The sequence below is a fragment of the Rissa tridactyla genome, chromosome 8, assembly GCF_028500815.1.
Source record: "Rissa tridactyla isolate bRisTri1 chromosome 8, bRisTri1.patW.cur.20221130, whole genome shotgun sequence".
Classification (NCBI taxonomy): Eukaryota; Metazoa; Chordata; class Aves; order Charadriiformes; family Laridae; genus Rissa; species Rissa tridactyla.
The window spans coordinates 34,309,340-34,332,782 of NC_071473.1; the positions used below are offsets into that span (position 1 = coordinate 34,309,340).

The 23,443-nt window shown below is 39.0% G+C and overlaps 2 protein-coding genes across 5 annotated transcripts; one reads left to right on the forward strand and one right to left on the reverse strand.

Annotated features, from left to right (window-relative positions):
• Positions 1-979: 979 nt before the first annotated feature.
• RTCA (RNA 3'-terminal phosphate cyclase) lies at positions 980-10,877 on the reverse strand. Of its 2 annotated transcripts, XM_054212895.1 has the most exons (11): positions 9,975-10,873; positions 9,753-9,853; positions 8,218-8,361; positions 6,675-6,798; positions 6,113-6,171; positions 5,451-5,592; positions 4,191-4,315; positions 4,008-4,066; positions 3,283-3,377; positions 1,990-2,094; positions 980-1,635 (listed from the first exon to the last, which is right to left on the reverse strand). In XM_054212895.1, the coding sequence occupies exons 1-11, from the start codon at positions 10,017-10,019 to the stop codon at positions 1,537-1,539; spliced, it is 1,098 nt and encodes a 365-aa protein (XP_054068870.1). In that variant the 5' UTR covers positions 10,020-10,873; the 3' UTR covers positions 980-1,536. The 2 variants fall into 2 exon arrangements, with proteins under 2 accessions (XP_054068870.1, XP_054068871.1); XM_054212896.1 differs by lacking the exon at positions 980-1,635 and having other exon boundaries at positions 1,989-2,094; positions 3,232-3,377; positions 9,975-10,877.
• Positions 10,878-10,945: 68 nt separating this feature from the next.
• DBT (dihydrolipoamide branched chain transacylase E2) lies at positions 10,946-23,334 on the forward strand. Of its 3 annotated transcripts, XM_054212890.1 has the most exons (15): positions 11,037-11,102; positions 11,221-11,442; positions 11,506-11,528; positions 12,932-12,945; positions 14,437-14,501; positions 15,485-15,608; positions 15,764-15,839; positions 16,782-16,963; positions 17,288-17,415; positions 18,164-18,407; positions 19,143-19,309; positions 20,374-20,451; positions 21,394-21,585; positions 21,745-21,816; positions 22,711-23,334. In XM_054212890.1, exons 1-15 carry the CDS (start codon positions 11,052-11,054, stop codon positions 22,876-22,878), a joined length of 1,806 nt encoding a protein of 601 aa, XP_054068865.1. In that variant the 5' UTR covers positions 11,037-11,051; the 3' UTR covers positions 22,879-23,334. The 3 variants fall into 3 exon arrangements, with proteins under 3 accessions (XP_054068864.1, XP_054068865.1, XP_054068863.1); XM_054212888.1 differs by lacking the exons at positions 11,037-11,102; positions 11,221-11,442; positions 11,506-11,528; positions 12,932-12,945 and adding an exon at positions 13,123-13,789; XM_054212889.1 differs by lacking the exons at positions 11,221-11,442; positions 11,506-11,528; positions 12,932-12,945; positions 14,437-14,501 and having other exon boundaries at positions 10,946-11,102.
• Positions 23,335-23,443: the final 109 nt, after the last annotated feature.

Here is a 23,443-nt window from a genome sequence, read left to right on the forward strand (position 1 = left end):
CAGTATCACAAACGTGTTTCGCAGGTATCTGCTGCCGCCTTCAGACCATTCCCAGTATTAGAGAGAAAGACATTAACAGCATCCCATTCCTTTGCACTACTTTTCAGGTGGGAAGAGGGGAAGAACCCTAAGAGGAAAGATACTGTTAAGTAGATATTTGGTGGACGTTTTTGTATATCAGTAAAGGATTTCTGTCTTGTTTGAAATGCACAGTAATGCAATTATCTTAATGAGTAAGACAAATCATACTTCAAGTTACATCTTTAGCTGTTAGATTCAATAGTCACAACTGAAGAAAAAAAGATCTTAAAGCAAGGGCTGAACACTGGGCTATGGAAAACCTGGAAATCAGTTCAAGCATCCAGAGTGCATTTATATAGTTTCGGTTAAGTGATTCCAACTCTGTGACTCAGTTCTTCATATACAAAACAAATTACGCCCTATCTCTCCTTTTATATTCCTTCTTTTACAACAGGAAAAGCTTTTGTAGCACTACTAAGGCCAGACTGGCAGCAGGTCTTCCTTACTTAAGCCACAGATGGGGCATAACGCAACTGGATTTTATATGCCTAAATATACCTGTGTGTATATGCAACATTGTGTAAATATATGTATGTATATGTGTATATGCCTGTTCAACAGCTACCTGATCTTAGCTGAAATTAAGTACTCCCTTTAAAAAGAACAAACAACAACAGCTTGGTGAAAACGTAGACCCAGTTAGTATGCTAACAAGGACAACCGTAGACAGAAAATCCTATCATCTCATAAAGTTAATAATTTGTGTTTCAGATGTAATGAGGTACATTTTTTTAGCTTGCCTGAGAAGGTTTTTCTAAAATAGACGAAAAGAAAACATTTAAAAGAAGATTATTTTATGCATTGAGTGTTCTTTCTGCAGGAAAGAAATTATGCTTCTGAAAAGTTACCTTGTATCCATCTCCCACTAACACAACCTGCTGAGGTAACAGCAAATACAAATAACAGGCTTTCATATTGTGATATTGCTTTATTATTTCCTCACGCACAATTTAAGCAAAACGGTTAAGGAAGAACAGCAATACAGATCTGATGGTGCACTTCATTCCATATACCTCATACCATAAAGGTTCTCAAAGAATAAAACTTAATTTTTTTAAAGGGAAAAGACTGTATCAATATTTTTTCAAAACTGAAATAGTTATTTTCTACTTTGGTGAATCTGAATTTTCAAAGCTTCTAAATTGAAGCCCTCACATACGTACAATGTATTCTCTTTGCTGTCCTGTCTGTGCTCATTTTGCTGCTAATAGTAAAAAAAAAAAAAAAAAAAAAAAAAAAAGGAAAGAAAAGTTTCCATTTTTCACACCACAGATTCTCAGCACACCAAGGAAAAACTCAACATCATCCTTGAAGTTAAATCACTCAGATGTGGCAGAAGGCTCCTCCTGTTCACATGCGTACTATACATCCATTGAAATGTAGTGCAGTACATCACTGAGGTATGTTGAGGTTTGCTTTTGTCAGCTTGCTGCTTTTTTTGTTTTGTTTTTAACACTATACATTTGGGTTTATCATCCCCATTCCTTGGCACTCAATGATGTAGGTATCTTTACTGGGATCTTCCTCTTCTGATTTTGTCACAGTAAATTTGGCCTAAAACAGGATTAGAAATACATCACTAAATAAGTTATAACATACGTAAGTTTAAATATTCAATGTCCCATGTCCAATAATCATATTGATATGTGTTTATATATATTATAGCTTTGACTGATTTAATGAAAACACATTTAAATAAAGGTGGTAACCATTCTAAAGGCATTTAACTCTTAAAGTACATTCACTTTCTACAGGTAAACTCCCATATAAATATCGTAGTAATTATTTTGTCAGTGCTTGTCCTCCATGATCAAGTTCAGTTCACAATGCCTGCTAAACTGAATTGTGAACATTCCTAGTTACTGGATGACAACTGACAGGTAGAACTTCCTGAAGTTTTGGACTCACCTTTGTTAGCTGCTCTGCAAAGTGTATAGCTGTTTGAGTATGAAGTGTAATTGGTCCACTTTTCACTCTAGATACCCCCTTTGCTAGCGCCATAAAAATGATCAGCTGAAGGGAAGGAAAGGTAATTATTAAGTAACTCTAGAGATCCTAGCAACTTATTGATTAAAAAAAAAAAAAGAAGGAGGAAAAACATGCAAAATGTCTGTAGATGTTAAAATGTCGTCTGCCAAGTTTCATAGAAGTTCACGGTGCTGAGTGTTAACAGTGATCCAAAGCTCAAGAAGCTTGGAAATTACCACTGTAATGCATATTACACAAGTGCTGCTACTTTTCCACGGTGGAGTTTGGCACTGAATTTCTGTTACTACACTTAACTTTGTTCTCCTTCACCCTCCTGCCCCGAAATTCCCCCAAGTCATCTCACACTCCAGATTGCTATATTCCTTTTGTGTGGTGAGAAAAACTCAGTAAGGGTTTTCTAATTATAACACTTTCTGATCACATATTCACCAGACAGATATTTAAAAAATCTGGTTTGACTTAGAAGCATCACCATGACAAGTACTCTGTAAAGAATCATCTAACTTTGAGTAGTTCCCGTACACGCTAAATCTAGCTGTGGCACATTTCCATCAACTGTACTGTGCATGCTTTGGAAAAAGTACGAGGAGTCCCAGACCTAAATACTTCCATTTAATCTACATAATAGTAATGTGTGGCCAGCTGTTTACAGCTAAGAGGTAATGTCATTCTATCTAGAACAGCCCAAGATTCTTACCTGGCTGCGTTACTGAAAATAAGATAGCGGATGGTGGAAGGCCTTAATTATCAAATAAAATTAGGCAAGCAAGACAACCAGGAACACCTCCTAGATATTCTGTTCTCTAATAGCTTCACTTAGTATCATTCTCAATATGTAACCAGGGAACTATTTTTACTCCACTACATGGAGCGACAAACAGAAGCAAATTCCTACCTCTTTCTTCCATACCTATTATGATTTGCAGGAAGGGAAAATTTAAGAGTGTTGATGCAAAGTCAGCAGCATCTGGAGTTCCCAAGAACTGTAGGTAATTTGCTAATCCTAGTGATGTTGTGACCACACCCAGAAACCTCCTAAAACTTCTAATTATCAATGAATTAGATAAAGCCATGCCTACCTGTGGAGATACAGTCTAACTTTGAAATCTATATCTCATTCTTTCCCTGTTCAGATTTATATTCTTTACAAGTAATACATACATGCATGTTCTTGCTACTTCAACTTCAGGTGAACCCATACAGGAGGCTTACTTGGTCTTGCAGAGAATCATCCACAGTTCCACCATGTTTAAGATTCCTAAGCAGTATCTCAGCTGCTTCAATGCCAACCTTGTCGGCATTCTTTCCTAACAGAGAAATCCAGGGGATTACGATGTTGCCAATTATTTAACATTTTAAAAATACAGAATGAAAGAAAATTAACAAGAAATGACCAAATTTTTAAACCTTATTTCCATTCTTTTGCCTAAAATGTCTGCTTAAAAAAACCCTCCCACCTTATGATGACATGTAGTTCATATTTCCTAAGCAGTGGGAAGCAAGTAGTCCTACTTACAGTCAGAGAAACATCTTATTCAAATAATTTAAAAAAAAAATAACTTATACTCCTTTTAATCTAGATACACATCTAGATTCAGTGCTGAACAAAAACTTCACAGGTAAACCACCAAGACTATGGTCTTAAAGTCCAGAAACATTTTCAACTCAGTGATCCTTAACAATCCATTCTGATGAAAGGTAAGTTTAACCCTTTGGTAATTTTTGTCACTAGGCAGAAGTAGCTTAGAAGTGTAAGATTCCACTTACTACATTTAAAATCTGCTTATTTCTGCTGTCCTTTATTACTAAACAACATACTTTTAAAATTGCAACACTCAAAGCATCAGATCTTTGAACAAATTATATTTCAGATTCCTATTTGTTAATAGTATATATTAAGTTAGATCTGAAAGAGGTATACTTCATGTAACTCTTACCTCTCTTGCCAAGTGAAGACCCAGCTAACAAACAACCTGTTGAAGTCTCTGCAACAACACTAAGCAGAAAAAACAGAATCAATATCACAACAAAATCACTCACATTATCAGATACGTAATCAAGATCTAGCTAATGAACTGGCAAGATTACAGGTATTAATAGAAAGTTTGGGCTTGTCTTACATTATTCCACTTCCAGTGCCAAAGGCTTGATCATCAGGTTCTCGAACAGGCTGAATGTTAATGTAAAGATCTCTGATTTCTTTTCTGATGCATCTCACTGCTGCTGCTGACATGTCTTTTGCCAGCTAACAAGGTAAGAGGTAAAAAACATTAATTATGTAACTATAGTAATACTTCTTTCTCGTAATTTTAATTATTACAGTGGATCCCTGAATAAAGGGGTTACTTGATCAACTAGAAAAATAGAAGATTGCAATAGAACCCCTACAAGCAAGCACTGAACATCATCTCTTCTGAGAATTTTCCCACAAAATTCAGGTAACACTAAATGCTGAACGAATGCCAGTTATAGTGATATATGTAGAAGCTTCAATATCAATAGAAATTCAAGGACTTTTCTCCATTCATAGGGAGAAAGATTTAATTTTAGTCCCAATTATCTCAAGAGATTAGATTGTAACCTCCCCCCCAATTATTATGTACTCCATAATATATAAAATAACAATTTTAAATTGCAGGCAGGTGGGGGCACATGAAGCTTATCCCATCCTTGTGATCCAACCATAGCCAATATTCATGGGTTTGGAGATTTTAAGACCAAAACCAGCTGTCCACTGCTCTTCAAAAAGTAACTCAGTTTCTCCTCTTCCTTTCTCTACTAATTCCTACCCTGTGTATGAGAAGGAGCCTTGAGGAGATCCCACCACTCATTCTCTGTAAACACAGACAGGATAGGAATAATAGAAAGAAGGGATTATAAAGAAGCAAATTTTTCTCTGTTTTATCCTTGGCTAAACCAACCCTTAACTTGTTCTGTCCAATACCCTTAGCAATGGTTGAAAAGTTTGATGTTATCTGACCTATGCCTATTACAGTGCACCACAGTTTACCCATAAACCTATGAACGAGGGCCATGATTTCAGATTTACAATAATCCATGTAAACACAAACAGTATGTAAATCAGATATAAGATACCCTCAATATACGCTAAAGACTTTTCAACAGTCATATGAAGGATATCAAGGATACAGTTGTCATTTCCTGTTTCAGCTGCTACCATATTCCTATGCCATAAATGCATTTCAGAAACGTCCAAAATTCTATTCTACAGTCTGAATAATTGAAACCATTTAATAAGGCGACTTTGTGTGTGAAAGACCACAGAATACAAGAACAGTAGAAGTATGTTAAGCAGATTACATGCAATTTTCTAGAGATATATGAAGATGGATACTACCAGAGCTATTATCAGCACTTACTTTTATAGGCAGCGCTCCAGCAACAAATGCTCTTCCATATATCTTTGTCACTGTGCCACGTTCTGTTAAGCTTATTGGGCTCAACTCTTTTACTGGTGACATCTGGACTACAACTTCACCACCTCCCTGAGGATAGTAGCCCCTATTTAGAAACAGTAATCAGATATAATTAAATGCAAAGATCACAAGGAAAGCAAGAAAAGAACCATAATGCTCTGCATATATTTCGTTATACATTTTTATGTTTTCTGTCACTGTACATGTGAATTTTGTTGATGCATGCCTTACAAATCTTTGTAATAGAATTATGTTTTCTAACAGTATTACCTCATAGCACGCATCTTACTAACTAACTAACACCAACATAACTGGCACCTCAGAAAAAGCTCAGCAATGGAGTGCCTGTTTGCACGCGCTTCCCTTGGAGGCAGCTCATGGGAAACATTAAACAGCGGATGAAGAATCAGCAATGAAAAAAAGACAGGAAAAACTGTATCACATTGATCATTCGGTGACACTACATACAGGGGCAGCTAATGCAGATTAGTTCATGTATTATAAATTCACCCCTCAGCTTGATTCAGGGCACCTTGTGTGCGTGCCTCTGTGCTCACACACTGATTCAGGAAGGCCTGCCTATGACACATGCCTCTGTAACTCACCTCTTTTTTATGTCACAATTAAATGTAAAATTGAACTTTTCAACTATTGGCTTGAAAACCTGAAAAACAAGCATACATAAAAACATAAGGTGAATCTATTTTGCATTTATAATTTCCTACTATTTTATGCAGTCTTACAGAAAAGAGAATTCAACACAAAAATTTCAGTTACATTATTAAAAAAAAAAAAAAAGATACCCAGACTCCTCCATACAGCTTATTTGATGTTCCTCATACTTCACTCTGAGCAACATTTTGTGGAAAAGTATTTTCTTATGGAAAGAGGAAGATAAATTCTTAACAATTCACAGCACTTCTAGAATAAAGAATATATTTTAAGTGACGTGTTCTTTAGTAATTAAGAGCAAACAGACTACTTGCTGTTTCAGGCAATTCCGTGAAACACTGGTTGCTCTCTACATACAGTACACGAATCATGTAATATGCCTATGCCCAATTCCATATTAACAAATAAACTTGCAGTAAGAGCAACAGAAATACAATCGTTACATTGCATATATATGCATGAAAGACACACCAAGCCAAAGAAATTTTTCCCTACCATGACTGTGTAGTCTATCTGAGGAGCCATCTCAGCATTAGTCCCACCTTTTAAACGAAGTTCTGATGGGGAAGCAGCAAACAGCACACAGGGCATTGCTACCTGCATCAGTAGACACACACTCCTAAAAGCAATTACAAGATACTCAAATGTTGTGCAGTCATACCCCACAGAAATCCATAGAATCATTACATGTCAAAGGCAAATTACTATTCAGAGCATTCACATAAGTATTTGATTTTGAACATTACCTATAAACCTATTACTTAAAAGTTATTAATTTAAAACTTTATGTCCTTAGCAAGCCTAAATATGAAGATTTTTGTTTCACGATAACTGCATCTTTAATATTCCTGTTTGAAATAAAAGTAATGTAGCTTACTTAGTGTACTGATGAGACTGTGAAAACTGTAGGTTTGGCTAGCAGGTGATAAAAGCAGAAAAGGCTTAGGCAGCAATTTTAGCATTTTAATACTTATTAAATAACAAAATATTTGGAAAACTATAAAATTGATTAGAAGCCAGTCAGCATCCCGCACAAGAAAATTCAGAGGCATAGAAAATACACTTTTAGAGATAAGATTCCCCTATCATTGAATCTCTCCGTACTTCATAGATAATAAAAAACTTCCAAAATAAATTTTCCAAAAGTAAGCTTGTTCAGCAAAACAAAAGTTATCTCACAGGGTTTTCAAACATCATTTTGAATTGTGAAAACAGTAATCACCACTGAACTGAAGAAAACACAGTTTTGTTTCCTTAAATAGCTTCCAAATGTTTGTGAACCATACTGTTTCTCTTTTTTTTTTTTTTTTGCTTGTGCTTAATTACTAATTCTGCTGCATTGCTGCTTACTCAAACCTTTCTGTGTTACATAAAAGGCATCGGCTTGGTTGTTCATACTCAGAAAAATATTTCTCTTAAATTAAAGGAAACTTTAACTTATGCCTAACCTAGCTTATACTTCCAAACAACTGTTCACAGCAGCCTTCCATAGCTAAACCCATTTACTCTGATTTGAAACAGATTCCAAGAACAAAGGACCCAACACAGAAATACAGGACAGACAAACACCGGTACAAAGAACTGTGGATAGAATATGTTTCCCTCTCCAAAAGACTGGTACCCCATATGGTACCGTTACATGCGTAAGTAAAATCTGAAAGTTTACTTTATTATATGATGAAATATATTTTAGATCTCCCAGATTTTAGATACTTATCTAATTTGATGCATTTGAGCAGCTGTTTTTTGCTTAACATCAATCAAGTGTTCAACTTATACATCAATTACAATTTTAAAACTAGTACACTTGCATGTACTTTATTCATACATGTTCTGCCTACACTAAAGGTTCTTTGGTAACATATATCTGGCTCAGGCAGTACAGATTTTGGCTCACTGCCCATGTATTAATGTTATTTCCCCCCCCCCTTTTGTGATAATTTTAAGTTACCAAAACATCTTCTGTCATAATTTTAAAGTTACCAAAAGCAGGTAAGAGCAGTTAACAGTCAGTCATTATCTGTGTACAAAGACATACCCTGCTGTTTTTGTATCTGCTATGTGGGTTCCACCTTTGATCTTCCCGGGAGTGAAGGTTATTTCTGTTGAGCCAATTTCTCCACCTTCCAGCTTCCCCTCACATAGATCCCGAATGATCTCCAAACCAGACAGATGCTGAGGCCTTGGAGTGACAATACGAAGTTAAACATAGGTTCAAGTAGACTACATACTCATTTTACATTGAAAGAACTACTAAACACCAACTGATAAATACTTCAATTGCAAATTTCACATCAAATAAGGATCAGAAATTTGGTCTGGTTCCTCCTGGAGCAAGTCCAGAGAAGGGGAACGAAGCTGGTGAGGGGTCTAGAGCACAAGTCTTATGAGGAGTGGCTGAGGGAACTGGGGTTTTTTAGTCTGGTAAAAAGGAGGCTGAGGGGAGACCTTATCGCTCTCTCCAACTACCTGAAAAGAGGTTGTAGCGAGGTGGGAGTTGGTCTCTCTTCCTAAGTAACAGGTGATAGGATGAGAGGAAATGGCCTCAAGTTGTGCCAGGGGAGGTTTAGATTGGATATTAGGAAAAAATTCTTCACTGAACGGGTCGTCAAACACTGGAAAAGGCTGCCCAGGGAAGTGCTTGAATCACCATCCCTGGAGGTATTTAGAAGATGAGTAAACGTGGTGCTTAGGTACATGGTTTAGTGGTGGACTTGGCACAGTTAGGTTGATGGTTGGACTCAATGATCTTAAAGGTCCCTTCCAACCTTGATGATTCTATGATTCTACAGTACTTCTCCTGAGTTCACAGCAGCCAAAGGAGCAGCATTCTGTAATTTGCAGGATTCTGCTGTGTTTTCCATTAGAATGGACCCAGACAGACAGATGAGATGCAGGAGCAGTCGCTTGTCCTACTGTGATAAATGCTTGGACAAAACCGCAATGGGGTAATGATGGCAATACTGAACTGGAGCCCAGCCAGTAGCTGGCTGCCAGAGCCACGAGAGCGCTAACGGTTTTGCTATGTATCTTGCTTTGTTTGCGTTTCCATTCATTTGAGTAATTTAATCAGGAAAGAGATGCACTGTCCTTAACACTACACACTCGGTGAACCATGTTTTGCTGAGGCATTACGTGACCTCAGCTGTACTTCATGCCTCGTACCCTGCAGTCTGCTTAGCCCCTTTGAATACGCTCTGGAGATGCGCTGCAAGCCTGTCGGCCCTGACAGGTGGCGACCGGCGCAGCGGCCTCGCCTGCCCCAGCAGCCGGACGGGGTCAGGGGCGGGAACGGCGCTGAGGGGAGCAGGCGAAGGCTCCGAACCCCCCCGCCGGGAGAGTGCCCGCTTCATAGCCTAGCTTTCCGCCACAGACGGGATTTTCTGACGAAAAGGCCCTCTTAAAGCAATGGAAATACACGGGGTTTGTTCTTGGAAGCCTTTCAGACAAAAGCAAGCCCAGGGGTTTGCACAGCTACTCCCCCGGCCCGGGGGGGGCCTTGCACACGACGTATCGCGAGCCCCACGGCGCCGCGGGACACCGCCCGGGCGAGCGGCCGTCAGGGGCCGTTACCTGAGGCCGGGCTGGCTCCTCCCGGCGCGGATCCGGCGCACCCGCAGCGGCAGGCCCAGCAGGCAGCTCAAGGCTGTGGACACTCGCAAGATCTGCCCGCCCTGCACGGAGAAACGGCGCTCGTCAGGCACTTCCCACCCGGACGGCCGCTACCCACCCTTCCCGCCCGTCACCGCTGCCCGGGGCGAGACAGTGCGAGGCCAGCCCGCCGCCGGTGCTCACCCCCTCCATGATGCCGCCGTCTATCTCCACCCTGTCCCCGTCCATGGCTGGCGGCGAGCGGAGCTGCCTCGCGCAGAGGCCCCCGCCGCGCCGATGGGATCCTGGCGGGGCCCTGCAGACGGCGAGCCCCCGACGAAGCAGCCCCCCGGGGCCACGAACACTTAGCGATGGAAGAACGCCCAAGATGCGCTCCGGTGGCGGCAGAGCCCCAAGGTGCCGGTGTCTGGGCCTCGAGCAGGCGGCGGCGCTGGAGCAGGCGCAGAGCGGAGCCACATCCCCGTCAGGGGCGGCTCCGCTGCCTGAGGAGCAGCCGCCGGGTCCAAGCGCTCGGGCAGCCCCATAGCGGGCTGGGGTAGCTTCCTTCTCCCCGCGTTAACGGCCACGTCCCGACACAGGGCAGAGCTGCGGCGGCTCGGCGGCCCGGAGGAGACAGTGCCATTCCCCTGTCCCGAGCAAGGGCCACGCTAGGCTGGAGCGGTGACAAACGTGACAGCCCGCGACCAAGCGGCAGCTGGGACGGCAGCCCCGCGGGCACAGCTCGGCCCCGCGGCGCCCGGTGCCGCCGCCGAGGGCCGGAGGAGAGCGGCCGGACTCCTGCCGTCACAGTTACAAGCGAGTCGTTTCCCCCAGAAGCGAGATCGCTAAACGAAGCACGGAGAGATAGAGGCACGTTGGCCTGGCAGCCACGCTCGGGACTTTATTACAGGTGTACCGGGAAGGCCAGGCCCTTCGCGCTGCCCTTCACGCCGCTTTGGCCAAGGGACGCCACACTCCCTCCACCGCCGCCGCCAGTAGCTCTGCTCCGGGAACCCCCGTGAGGCGCCTGGGACAGGTGACACCCTCCCGTTACTTCCCGTGGGCGTCTGACGGCTCTGAGGCGCCGCCTGCGGATCGGGACCAGCCGGCTGCCCCCCGCCGCCCACCCCGCGCTCCCGGCCCCCGCCACCGCACCCTCCCTGGCCCAGGCCCAGGGTGTCCGCCCGCCGCCTGGTTGGCTGCGGCTGGCGTGGCTGCCGTCCGGTTGGCTGCTCGGTGGGAGGTGTGCGGGGGCCCGGCGCTGCCTCTTCCCGGAGTAAAATGGCGGCCGTGACCGCTCTGAGGAGCAGCTGCCGGACCGCGGGGCGCCTGGTAAGGGGAGCAAGGGGACCCTGCGGGTGGTAGGGCGCCGGGTTAGCCGGCGAGGGGGTGGACAACGCGCGGCATCTTCGTCTCGGCGGCATCTTGAAGCCCCGTTGCTTCCTTCCAGACGGGAGCGAGCGAGGACCGGGCGGCAGACCCTCCGAGCAAACACGACACGCACGCAGACTTGCCGCCTCCCCTCAGCCCTCCCGGCCGCCGCCTCCCCCGTGCCGGCGGGCGGGCAGTGCCCGAACTGCCCTCCCCGCCTCCCCTCAGCCTGCCCGGCCGCCTCAGCCCGCCCTGCCGCAGCCCTACACGTGACGGCGCTCGCGCGGCCCGTCAGCCGGCGGTGCCCGGCCACGCACGCCCCGCGCTGCGGGGAGCCCGCCCGCTGCACCCGGGGGTCAGAGAGCCCTCGGTCCCCAGGGACCCCCGGTACACTTCCTCCGCCCCACGCTGCTGCCCCCTGATGTCTTCCCCGTTGCCCGTCTTTCCTGTGAAAGATGGGTGTGCCTCCGGTAAGGTGGCATCCTTCTGTCATTTCGCACTCATCGGATTCATTGCATTGCCCGTACGTTGCACTGCCGTCGCCGCTCCTCCGCCTGTGCATCAGCCCCCTTCGCACACCGTATCTGCACAGAGGCCGTGTAGTTGCACACGCAGAAAGGGGAAACCTATTTCTTTGAATCCCAGGAGCCTTGATATATGTAAATTAAGTAGTTGAGATGCCTTACCATACTTCAAGAAGTGAATCTACTTGATTGCCTTTTAGGAGGCTTATAATCTTATAAGCATATACCATTATGAAGACTTACTTCATGCTTTCTTCTGCCTTCTTCCATTTATAGTCTTCCTGCTGTAGAAGTGTTTAAGAATGTTGGTTTCCAATTGTCACTGCTGTTTTGTGGAATGTCAGGAAAAGAAACATCTTTTTGTCAGATAATCCATGAGAAAACAAAATTAAGGATCAATTCTAGTTTCTATTATTAATTTTTTATCTTAATGATTTATATTGTATTTTAAAAGCCTAGTAGTGAGGAATTTCTTCAGCGATACTTTTGTAATTATCTAGTTTTAGGCTACATATAAGTTATTTTAATAATGAAGAATATTGAAAATGGCAGCTTCTTTTTAGTTTTCCTTCTAACTAAACCATCTACTCTTAAATCCAGAGGAAGAGTCTGATAAGATGTAAACGCTCATCTTATCTATGTGCATGCTGAACTATAGAACTGACTATTTATAGTGTGTTTCTTGCAAGCACATTTTAAATTTTGCTAGATACTAATTATTCTTGTGACTATGTACTGTGAAACAGTGATAAGATCCAAGAAATAATATGGTTGTTATAATATTAAATAGCTTTATTTTCTCAGTGCTTTTGCAAACACTTTGGCTAGCAAGGGGAAGCAGGACACAGTAATGGTCGTTGCCCATGGGGAGTGTAAGTTGTGAAGAAGAAAATAAAGGAGCCTGGGGGTCTGCATGTTCAGTGGTTAGGAAATAGCAGTTACCTGGACACTAGGACATGGTGCCAGTTATTTAGGTGAGGAATAGTGTCTGACTGAAACATGCTACCAAGGACATTGGATTTGTTTTGCCTTTATCTCCAAGTACATACCTGCCTAAATACTAAGCCGATGTAAGTAAATGTTTGTTAAAAATGACTCAATGGGACAGCAAGTCAAAAGAGTTCTATAGAGGAGTATCCTTTAATGTGAAGTCATTGCCTTTGAGCACAAACTATTCAATTTGACTTTGAAATTAAGTGTTACTTCATCAGGTGATTAGTTGCCTGCAGGCTGCATAAAAACATTTTGTTCCGCAGCCAGCAGTAGTTTTGGAATCACTGGTTATTTCAAAAAGCACGATGGGTGTCTTTTTAAGGAAACAACCAAAAGTGAACTAAACAGGGGCAAGACAGTTCTCCCCCAAACAGCATATAGCTCCCATGTTGTCTTGGTTTGAACCACAAGTTCAACCCAATATCAGCAGCTGATGTGTCCTCAGTATCAGTGAGAGACTGGAGTGGGTCCTCAGTTTCTTCTGCCCAGAGTAACTCCACGCTTTGAGGATTTGCACAGGAAAGGTGTTACCTTGCTGTGACAATATTGCCTTTAAATTGTCATATAGCATGATAGTGGTGATGTAAACCTAACAGCTAGTACTGTGCTTGGTTTTTGTATTACTATGTTTCTCCAGACATCAAGGTACGTAGATGGGTATGCTATGGATATTAGAACTAATGTTATCTCTTACATGCTTTTGTTATTTCCTTATTTGTCATTACACAGAAAATAGTATATTATGGGACTAAATACTGAAATTAATAAGCACAGCTTCTTTGTTTCATGGATTTTAATTTTTTCCCGTGTTAGAAAGGAAGACATTGGGTACTGTGTTATTGCCTTAACATACTAGCGCACCAGCTTTTTCCTAGAGAATGTGCAAAACTGCAAACCCAAAAGATTCAATTTAAAAAAAATGGAGTAGTTCTGAATTATTCCTACAACCGTAATGTGAAACAGCATCGAAACTCTTCTGTAACAAAACCAGTCTGTTTTTTTGGCAGTGACATTACTAATTCACTACCTGCATTGGTTACCAAATGTTAAAAACGCATGGAAAGCGTTATGAAACTTCACATTTAGAAATAGTTCAGAGATTTGATGTGCTCCTTGTGGTCATCTTCACAGGTAAATATTGAATGTTTTCCATGTAGGGTCATGTAAAGAGAAAAGAGTTTTATTGTAAGTTTGGGACAAAAAGATGTAACCATGGACTCAAGTGGGAAGAAAAACAGGATTAAATATAGGAGAAAGTAGGCTTGTGAAGATGTACCTTATATACCAATTTTGTAATTGAATGAGAATTTTAAATGTGTTCATAAACTAAGATTTGTCATAGCTTAAAATTACCATTCAAGCTGATCTTTTAATAGGGAAAATTGTTTGGAGGACTGATGAAAAGGATGAAAAGTTTGCTCATTATAGGAATTAGAAAAATTATTATTCTAGATCAGTAGATACAATCTTAGTAGAAAAGTAACTCAATATAACTTTGTTGTATCCTTTATGGCATATTGTACTGTATAAATATTTGTTCCTCAAAGAAAGATGATATTAAACATAACTTGCAATGCTAGATCAAGTAATATAGAAAATATGTACATCGTCAGTTCAGAATTGTACAGTTTTCTGATCTACTCTTTTAAAGTGTTATATAAAATCAAATAGTTGAACAGTTTCGGGGGGCGGGGAGGGCAATCAGGAAGTTTCATATGCTCTGTAATTACTGAAAGAATTTTTTAAAAAAAGAAGTTAAAATGAACTTTCCTATGCAGGTGTGCTGTTTTCTGGCTCCTCTAAGAAGATAATTTCTAAATTTTACAGTTTTGCGCTACTTGAGGTACATTGTAGCACCTGAATTTTTTTCATATCTCTAAATTAATTAGAGATAGTATCTACAGATGAATTGTTATTTTTATTAATTTTACAGCACTCTAAGACAACATAACACCAGAATTACACTAGATTTAAGAAATCTTACTAAATAAGAAAGGGTCTGAACTAACTTCTGTTGAGATTAATGATAAAATGCCTGTTTATGTCAATGCAAGTGCTACTGGCTTTGCTTTTGACCAAAATCATGACTGATTACATGATCCTTTAAAGCATAAGGTTTTGTCTGAAGAACCTTTCAGAAAATTCCATTGACCCTTTAAGTTGATTTGTGGATAAATATAATTGTAACCATGAAAGAAAACCCTCTCACACCCAGTTCTTAAAAAATGCCGTTAAAGTTATGTGAAATTATATTTACTTGCAGATGATCGCCTCCTATATATTAAGATAAATAAAAGGGCCACTGCCTGTGCCCTCTGGTGTGAATTTCCTTTCCAATTAGTGCTTCTGATCAACCTTTGATTGGAATAAGAACTGACAAAGAAAAATATGCTGATCTTTCCTGCAGTCTAGGGGACCCTTCTAGCATCCATTCTGGATAAGAATATTTCAGATGGCTGATGTAGTTGATATTATGTATGCTTTTTGTGTGTGTGTCCTGATTAAACTAATTGCTTAGAGAAACAGTAGCAAGTATGAATCTCTTACCAGATCTTGTCATGATTTTTGTTAATTGGTTATGTTATTGTGGCTTTGATCTCCCCATGTCTTGTGTTAGTGAAAGAAGTTAAAGACCTGGCAAAGCTTACGCTAGTTTAATGGTTATTGTACATTCAGTATGTATTCAGTATAATTGTGTTACCATAAGAACTTCTCTTATATAAACTAGAATTAAAAAATTTTAGTATTACTGTTGCATCAGGAATATTAAATGAGCTCTACGTTCCTTGGTCCATTATATTAACACTTGAGACTTTTCTCCCCCAGGTTTGCATTCACCGTGTTAGATCGTGCAGCGGCATTCGCTTTATAAAATCAAAATATGTGTGCGTGTTTGACAAATCTGCCCTCAAGTTTAGTCATCAACAGCGATTATTCAGAACATCTGCTGGTAATCTTTTTCATAATAAAATAATTTATTTTATTTTGCTATTTTATGAGTGTTATGTTAGCGGTTTGTATATGACTGGTATGTAGACTATTTTTGATGAATTCAGGTTTTTCTGTCTGATATCTTATGCTTAGTATTTTATTGTCTGTTTTAAGTTTCATGTGGCCAAATAGTCCAGTTTAAGCTTTCGGACATTGGAGAAGGGATTACGGAGGTGACTGTAAAAGAATGGTAAGCTCTATTTTCTTAGAAATATACTAAGAAATCAGCAAGTAGTTTAACAGCTATATTATCAATTATTTACCTGAGAATATATTTTCTGGCTTACTAGTGAAGTTTTTCAAGTTTAATTTTCCACATTGTAAAACCTTGTATATATTGAGCTTTACATTTTGCTTATGTTTTGTTTATGTTTTTTACATTTTTGTTTATGCAATCTGATTTATTTGGGAGTGGAAAAGGTGGAAGGAATGGGATGCCCTAACTGCACTTGTATATAGGCTTTCCTTCAGTGATTAATGTTCTTAGAGTGCAGAAAGTCTGTCTTTTATTATACTTGCTTAAACTGAACTTCAGAAACAAATAACTAGTCTGGAGAATCCACATAATTTTATCTATACCCCTTCTCTATTGACTTTAGTAAAATATTTGAATGTTTAAATTGTTTGTAAAAAGCCAATGATGTTTGGATTAAGCAAAATCAAAGTGTACGGTAAAGGAAGACAGTGTTGAAATGCCTTGTTCTTCGTACAAATAAGTGAAAATACTTCTCTTTGCATAGAAGACAGTGTTTCCTGCTTCCAGTTTCTTTTTCAGATCGTATACTGATCCTGGGAATGTGCAACTAAGAACTTCCTTTGGTTCAGACTAAGCTGGGCTCATTATTGTTTTTAGATGGCTTATAATCTGTCAGGAAAACTCTGCTTTACTAAAATAATAGTAAAAATATATGTGCGATGATATTCTAAGTCATTGTGTCATTTCACACAAATAAGGGTTCTGGAGCAGTCAGGCAAAAGGTATATAGCAAATATATCTATTATGTAGAATTTGTCTTATCTGGAATGCATTTTCACGTTGTGGGGATGTATGTAACTGAACTAATCAAAAGCATGCACAGCATGGATTTTTACACTTAATATGTTTTATACAAGCCTGTGTCTTTTTTCTTAGGTATATAAAAGAAGGTGATAGCGTGTCTCAGTTTGATAGCATCTGTGAAGTACAAAGTGATAAAGCTTCTGTTACTATTACTAGTCGTTATGATGGCATCATTAGAAAACTCCATTACAATTTGGATGAAATTGCTTATGTTGGAAAGCCATTAGTGGACATTGAAATCGATGCTTCAAAAGGTATAGTAAGACAGTTTTTTATCTTGCATGTTTTACGTTTGTTGTCATAAAACGATCAGTGACAGCGGAGTTTATTTTCTCCTCCTGAAAATCATAAAACTGATTTTTTTTTTTTTTTACCTTTATAAAGTCAGGAAAATTAAGTAGAAAAAGCTATGATATTTTATTAGGATTTAAAATCTCAAAAGTCAGGTGTTTCCTATTGAAAACCTAGCTTAAGCAGCAGCTGTTAGCATGCTATGTTCCCATCACAGAGTTGTTGAGGTTGTAATTTAACAAATGCTTATAATATAGTAAAGTTAAAATTTTTCTTTTTGTTTGCAGGTGTTTCTCCAGAAGAAGATGTTGTTGAAACACCTCCTATGTCTCATGAAGAGCATACTCACCAAGAGATAAAAGGTCACAAAACTTTAGCAACCCCTGCAGTTCGTCGTCTGGCCATGGAGAACAATGTAAGTTTGCTGAATCAGGTCCTGCTGCATTTTATCTATCTTTACATAGCTGTTTGACTGACTAGGAGAATGTTGATCTGCAGGAAAGTGCAGTGAGAAATTACTTGTTTTCAAATACATTTCAGATGTGTAAAAAGTGTTGTAAAGATGAAGATTTCTAATGTGTTTCCTGATGATTATGATGGATGGGAAAATAATAACTGGCTTTAAAATGCAGCTAGGATGCTTTAGGCTGGAGATTAAGAAAACCCTTTTAGAATAAAAATAACAAAGTACCAGAATAGATTCCTGGAACAGAAAAAGGAGGAGGGTAAAATGGAATCTCAGCTTTGGCAACCTTGTTCTGTTTTTCAGATTTGTATTAGAGCAGAAGATGTATTAGGTGATCTTTTAAGCGCTTTTCTAATTCTCTTTTCTTCCCTGTGAATATTCCATTAGTTTTGAAAGCTTGGGGTGCATTTTTAGGAGAAAAATAAAACAATAAGTAGAGAAAATTAAGTGACAAATAGCTTTCACCATTGGTCCCGTGAGGGAATTTAGAGGTAAGTAGTATTCATAGCTCCTCCTTAACGTATGCGGTTAGACGCCTAGTGGGCCTTCTAGATGATTTGAACAATGTTCAGTGCTTAATATATCATAGAAAGGGAAAGAAAACTGTAGGTATGTTAGATCAGTAATTGGAATAATTTTTAACCATTTTTATATTGCTGTAAAACCAAAGTGTCATAGCTTGTTATGTACTTTTCAGATTAAATTGAGTGAAGTTGTTGGAACAGGGAAAGATAACAGAATTCTTAAAGAAGACATACTCAATTACTTGGCCAAACAAACAGGAGCTATTTTACCTCCATCACCAAAGGCTGAAATTATCCCACCTTTGCCAAAATCAGAGACTGTGCCAGCTGCTCCAAAGGACAGAGCACACAAAATTCCTGTGCCTGTTTCCAGACCCATTGTGTTTTCAGGAAAAGATAAAACGGAACCTATAACAGGTAAATAATGAAATATAAAAACTTGAGACCACGTTCACTACCAGTAGATGTTAATCAGTGAACAGTTGATCCCTTTTGATGGGAGTGTGTTTCATGTTATTGTCATGCAAGTGAGCAATAGGAAAACATGCTCTGTAGGAAGGTGTTGCATGAAGGTATTATTTTATGAAATAATTAATCATGTTTTGGTTGGATGGAGTTGGGCTGCAAGTTGCACTTGCTCATTTTTAATCCATATTTCTTCAAACGTATGCTGAAACAGGTAGGAATTCTGAAACGTGAATTTGTCCCAGTATGAGTCATTATGCAATTAGTGGCAAAGTGCAGTGTATTTAAGAGTTTATCAGTGCTTAATAATAGTGTACTTCAGCATTCACACTTGTTTTGGAGAAGAGTGCAACGAAAGACATCAAGGGAAGAAAAATCACATTAAGAGAGGAAGATAATAGGTTTTTGCTTGCCTTTCAGGCAATTTTTATTTGGAGAGGCTGAAAAGAGTAGTGCAGATTACATAGGAGAGATATGCAGTAATATTATCTAAAATATAACAGTCATAAAAATTGAGTTGCATGTGCTAAATAAGTGAGCTTTACCCTCTCTTTTTTTGTTGTTGGGTTTTGTTTTGGGGTTTTTTTTTGGTGTCGTTTTTTTTAATGGAAACAAATATTTGAAATTTCACCATAACTTCCCAGAAGCTCATTTTCTTGGTGTAAGAAGTCAGTGAATATTTTCTAGGTTTTCAGAAGGCGATGCTAAAGACTATGAGTGCAGCCCTGAAGATACCCCACTTTGGTTATTGTGATGAGATTGATTTGACTCAGCTTGTTCAGCTGCGAGAAGAGCTGAAACCTCTAGCACAAATTCGTGGAGTTAAGCTTTCCTTTATGCCTTTCTTCATAAAGGTGAGACATGCAACAGAGCACTGTGTAGAGTACTTATGCAGATTTTACCAAAATCTGATCGACGATTATTCTAAGTGGAGCACCTCTCTATCAACTGAATAATTACAGGTCACAAGAAAAGTCTTAACTCTTCTTGTTTATTGCACCACTAATCAATTTACTGTTGGAATTGTAGTTAGGGTTATTATGTAACCCTAGCTACAATATATATCATGAAAAATTTTTGGAATATTAATGGGGAAGGATAGAGCACATAAAGAATTATTCATTATGGGAGTAAGCATCATTGAGTGTTTGAATTACACACAAGCAATTTTGGAAATGGTCAGTATTTTTTTTATGAGCTCCATTAAAATGAATGTCACGTGAAATGCATTGTTATTGTTGTTGTTATTATTTTGTTGATAATAAATCCATTAGGTGAATGAGCGTCTCTTCTGTTGTTCAGGTGAATGATTATGTCTCTTCTGTTGTTCGGAAGACCAGGCACTTGCACTCATTTAGTTGCCATGGTTCCATTTCCAACTGTTGGCATCAATGAAGGCTGATGCACTGTCTAAGCTATGCACTGAATGTATAGCTTAGTCTGAAACTTCTGGTAATGCTGTTTCAATTAGAGTGCTAAGTAAGCACTCATTCTGCTCACTCTCTTTAGGGGTAATTAGTATTACTTCCTTGAAATAATTGTCATCTAAGCGGAGAGCTGAGAATGACATTGCTGCTGAATCTCATAACTTTTGTCTTGGGATATTTGATTTGAATTGTGGAACAGAAATAACAAATGCAGATTCAGCTTCAATTATACTTGGGAAAGGGATTATCACTTTTTATATGTCTGTCTGATGTATATTTGGGTTTTGTAGATTGTCTTTTTCTTCTGCGATCCTAATAATGACAGAACATCAACAGACGAGTTTAGGAGGGTTCAAGCCAAATTTGATTGCATTGAGAAAATCCATAGCATTGTTAATCTAAATTGTCTCCCACCGTTCCTTTCTTTCCACGCAGCTCTCTGGTTATAAAATATAAAAATCTATCTTTTTTTTTTCTTTTGTATTTAACAGGCAGCCTCTCTGGGATTATTGCAGTATCCCATTCTTAATGCTTCTTTGGATGAAAGCTGTCAAAATGTCACATACAAGGTTTGTAAACTACTGACAAAAGTTGTGAGCAGAAAACCTAAACTAACTGCTAACAAGGGCTTTTCGGAATGTCTGAGCTAATTGTAAGAACCAAAATTATGGTGTTGTGCTGGAAAATAATTTGTGTGTCCAAATTCTGATATTGGACTTGATTTATTATTGATCTCATTTCAGTAGTTTGTTTAATGAGAGTCACTTTGTTATTAATTTTATATGTTGTTATTATACTTTGCCTCAAAAATGCATATTAATATAGTGATTTCCTATTTTTTACCTGAAGATGGGCCAAGCATTTAAAAAGAGAACATTTAAAATCCAATACAGTAATTTTTTAGTAATGCCACAGTGGTTCCGCTATTCCAATGCTCGACCCTTATGTATTAAAGTCATATTTTAAACTCAGTTTTGATAAATGTTATTTAATTTTCATACAAGGTGCTGAATTAATACTTGTGTGCAGCAAGTGTCTTTTTTAAGTGATGTGTACGTACTCCTTGCAGCACAAACTCCTTTTGTGCTGTTTTATCAATATCTCTCAAATGAGTCCTTATATATTCCTTATAGCATATGAAAGGCAATGCAGTTTCCTTTTTTTTTTTTTTAACTTTAGTGTTCTTTTTAAAATCTGGTAGTCATGTTTTGTGCCTGTATAATCACCCTAAAGTGAAATATTTTCAGTGTGAAATTGATTCCAGGATTTTTTATTTCCTGGATGTAAAACTGCCAAAATCAGTTTGCATTTTGCAGATGTGGAAAGCTAATATTTAAAAATTTACATCCCCTTCTCCCCTCAAAATTGTATAGAGGAGTTGCTTAGCACGGACAGCACTTTGTACGTTAAAAAGATGTATAAAGAAGACATTATTCAAGTGCTTTTTTTATGTAAAATACATTTTATGTTGACTGTTCATGTTAATGTCCAGTTAATGAAACTTGTTGCAGGCTTCGCACAACATTGGAGTTGCTATGGATACAGAGCAAGGTTTAATTGTCCCAAATGTGAAAAATGTTCAAGTCTCTAGTGTGTTTGAGATCGCTTCTGAATTAAATCGCCTACAGTCCTTGGGCTCTGCTGGCCAACTGGGAACAAACGACCTCAGTGGGGGAACGTTCACCCTTTCAAATATTGGCACAGTAAGTACAGGAAAAATGAGAACTTACTTCTGAAATGAATACCTTAGTAAAGTTTAATGTGCAATGAACAAAACCTGTAGTAATTAATGCGAGACAATCTGCTTTAAAAAATATAGAAAAATTATTTGTTAACTAATACCTTCAGCTTTTTCTTTTTAGATTGGTGGCACTTACGCCAAACCAGTGATACTACCTCCTGAAGTAGCCATTGGAGCACTTGGAAAGATACAGGTATATTAACTTTCTCAGTGATGTGAATGTGTAACTCTAGCTAAGATCATCTGTAATGAAAATGAAATGTCAAGTGTCCCTTTGTTTTGTTTTTCTTATATAAACATATTTCCTCTTTATGTTACAGAAACTGCATAGCTTGTGCGTGCAAAGTTTTGTGATGTTTTTAGATCACTATGCAGAGCACCAAGTGTTTAAATAGAAGTCTCTTCTGCCAAAGGTTCACACTTGCTTTCTAGGATCCTGTTATATTTCGCTCACATCTACATTTAGCCTTCCAGTTACTAAGAAACAACGTAAATATATTTTTACAAGTTTGACAACACAGCAATAGCATTTTTGCTATCATTAACAGGAAAACTTGAGTCTAAAAAAGTATTCTGATAATGAAGTATAATTTCATGAGCCAGATAGCTGAATTCATACAGAACTCTGTATGGTGAAGGCAGTTTTGTATTTTCCGAATGTCAGGCTTTAATTCTTTAATATAGAGATTTGAGATCAATGCTGGAAATTAAATTAGTATTAATTTAAAATACTTTTTCTGTGTTCTTCCTATGAGCCTTTTGTTTAGCGAATGTTTTAAGGAAACCATTACTTTGAGCACTAACAGTGTAATAAACTATTCAGGAAGAAACTTTTGAGTCAAGAAGGGTTTTCACTACTTCAGTATTTCCATGATAGTGGAAATAGGATGTGACTATTTTGCAATATCTTCTAATCTGCAGCACAAATAATAATGGGAAGGTCTTCAGTTTTTGAATGGCACTACTGCTGTCTGTCTAATGTAGCAAAATGTTTAAATTTTAGATTAAGAAATTAATAATAAAAAAATACATATTTGTTGTTGAAAATATTTACTATTTCTGGTTTTTTCCTTCCGCTGATTTTTAGGTTCTCCCTCGGTTTAATGGAAAAGGTGAAGTATTTAAAGCACAGATAATGAATGTGAGTTGGTCAGCTGATCACCGCATCATTGATGGAGCTACGATGGCCCGGTTTTCTAACTTATGGAAATCTTACTTGGAGAACCCTGCTTCGATGCTGCTAGACCTTAAATAAAGGAAACCATGGCTAGAATATGCCTTTAAACTTTGTGGATTAGGTTGAACAATTATAAAAGCTAGCTCTGCTAGCACGTGCCCTTTGCTACTCACATTATATAATAGTTTTATGTGGTTAAAAGTTCTCAACAGCTGTCGTCGGTCTATCAATTATTTGTTACTTCTTTTAATTACTAGTGCTGTAACTACTTCTACAGCAGACTGTCAGACTTAATAGGTCATGGCACGACTTCTGAATGTGGTGATGGAATGTCTTTATTTTGCCTTTTATAATACATACGGTTGTGAGGCTGGTGTCACTGAATGACACTGGTCTACATCTGCAGTATTTATAATCTGATTAACCTGTTCTTTCTTGTTGGACATGTAAATTTATTTTAACAACTAATATCCAAATTCCCAAAAGAAGTTATGCAAAAGTTATATACAAATAAAATTCCTTTTATGCTTCTGCTGTAAGATGTCCAGAGAGCTTTTTGTTGTTTAACTGAGTAAATCTCTCAAGTCTTTTGCTAGTCCATGTTTTCCTATCAACAAGTGCTTACTGATAACATTAATTGATA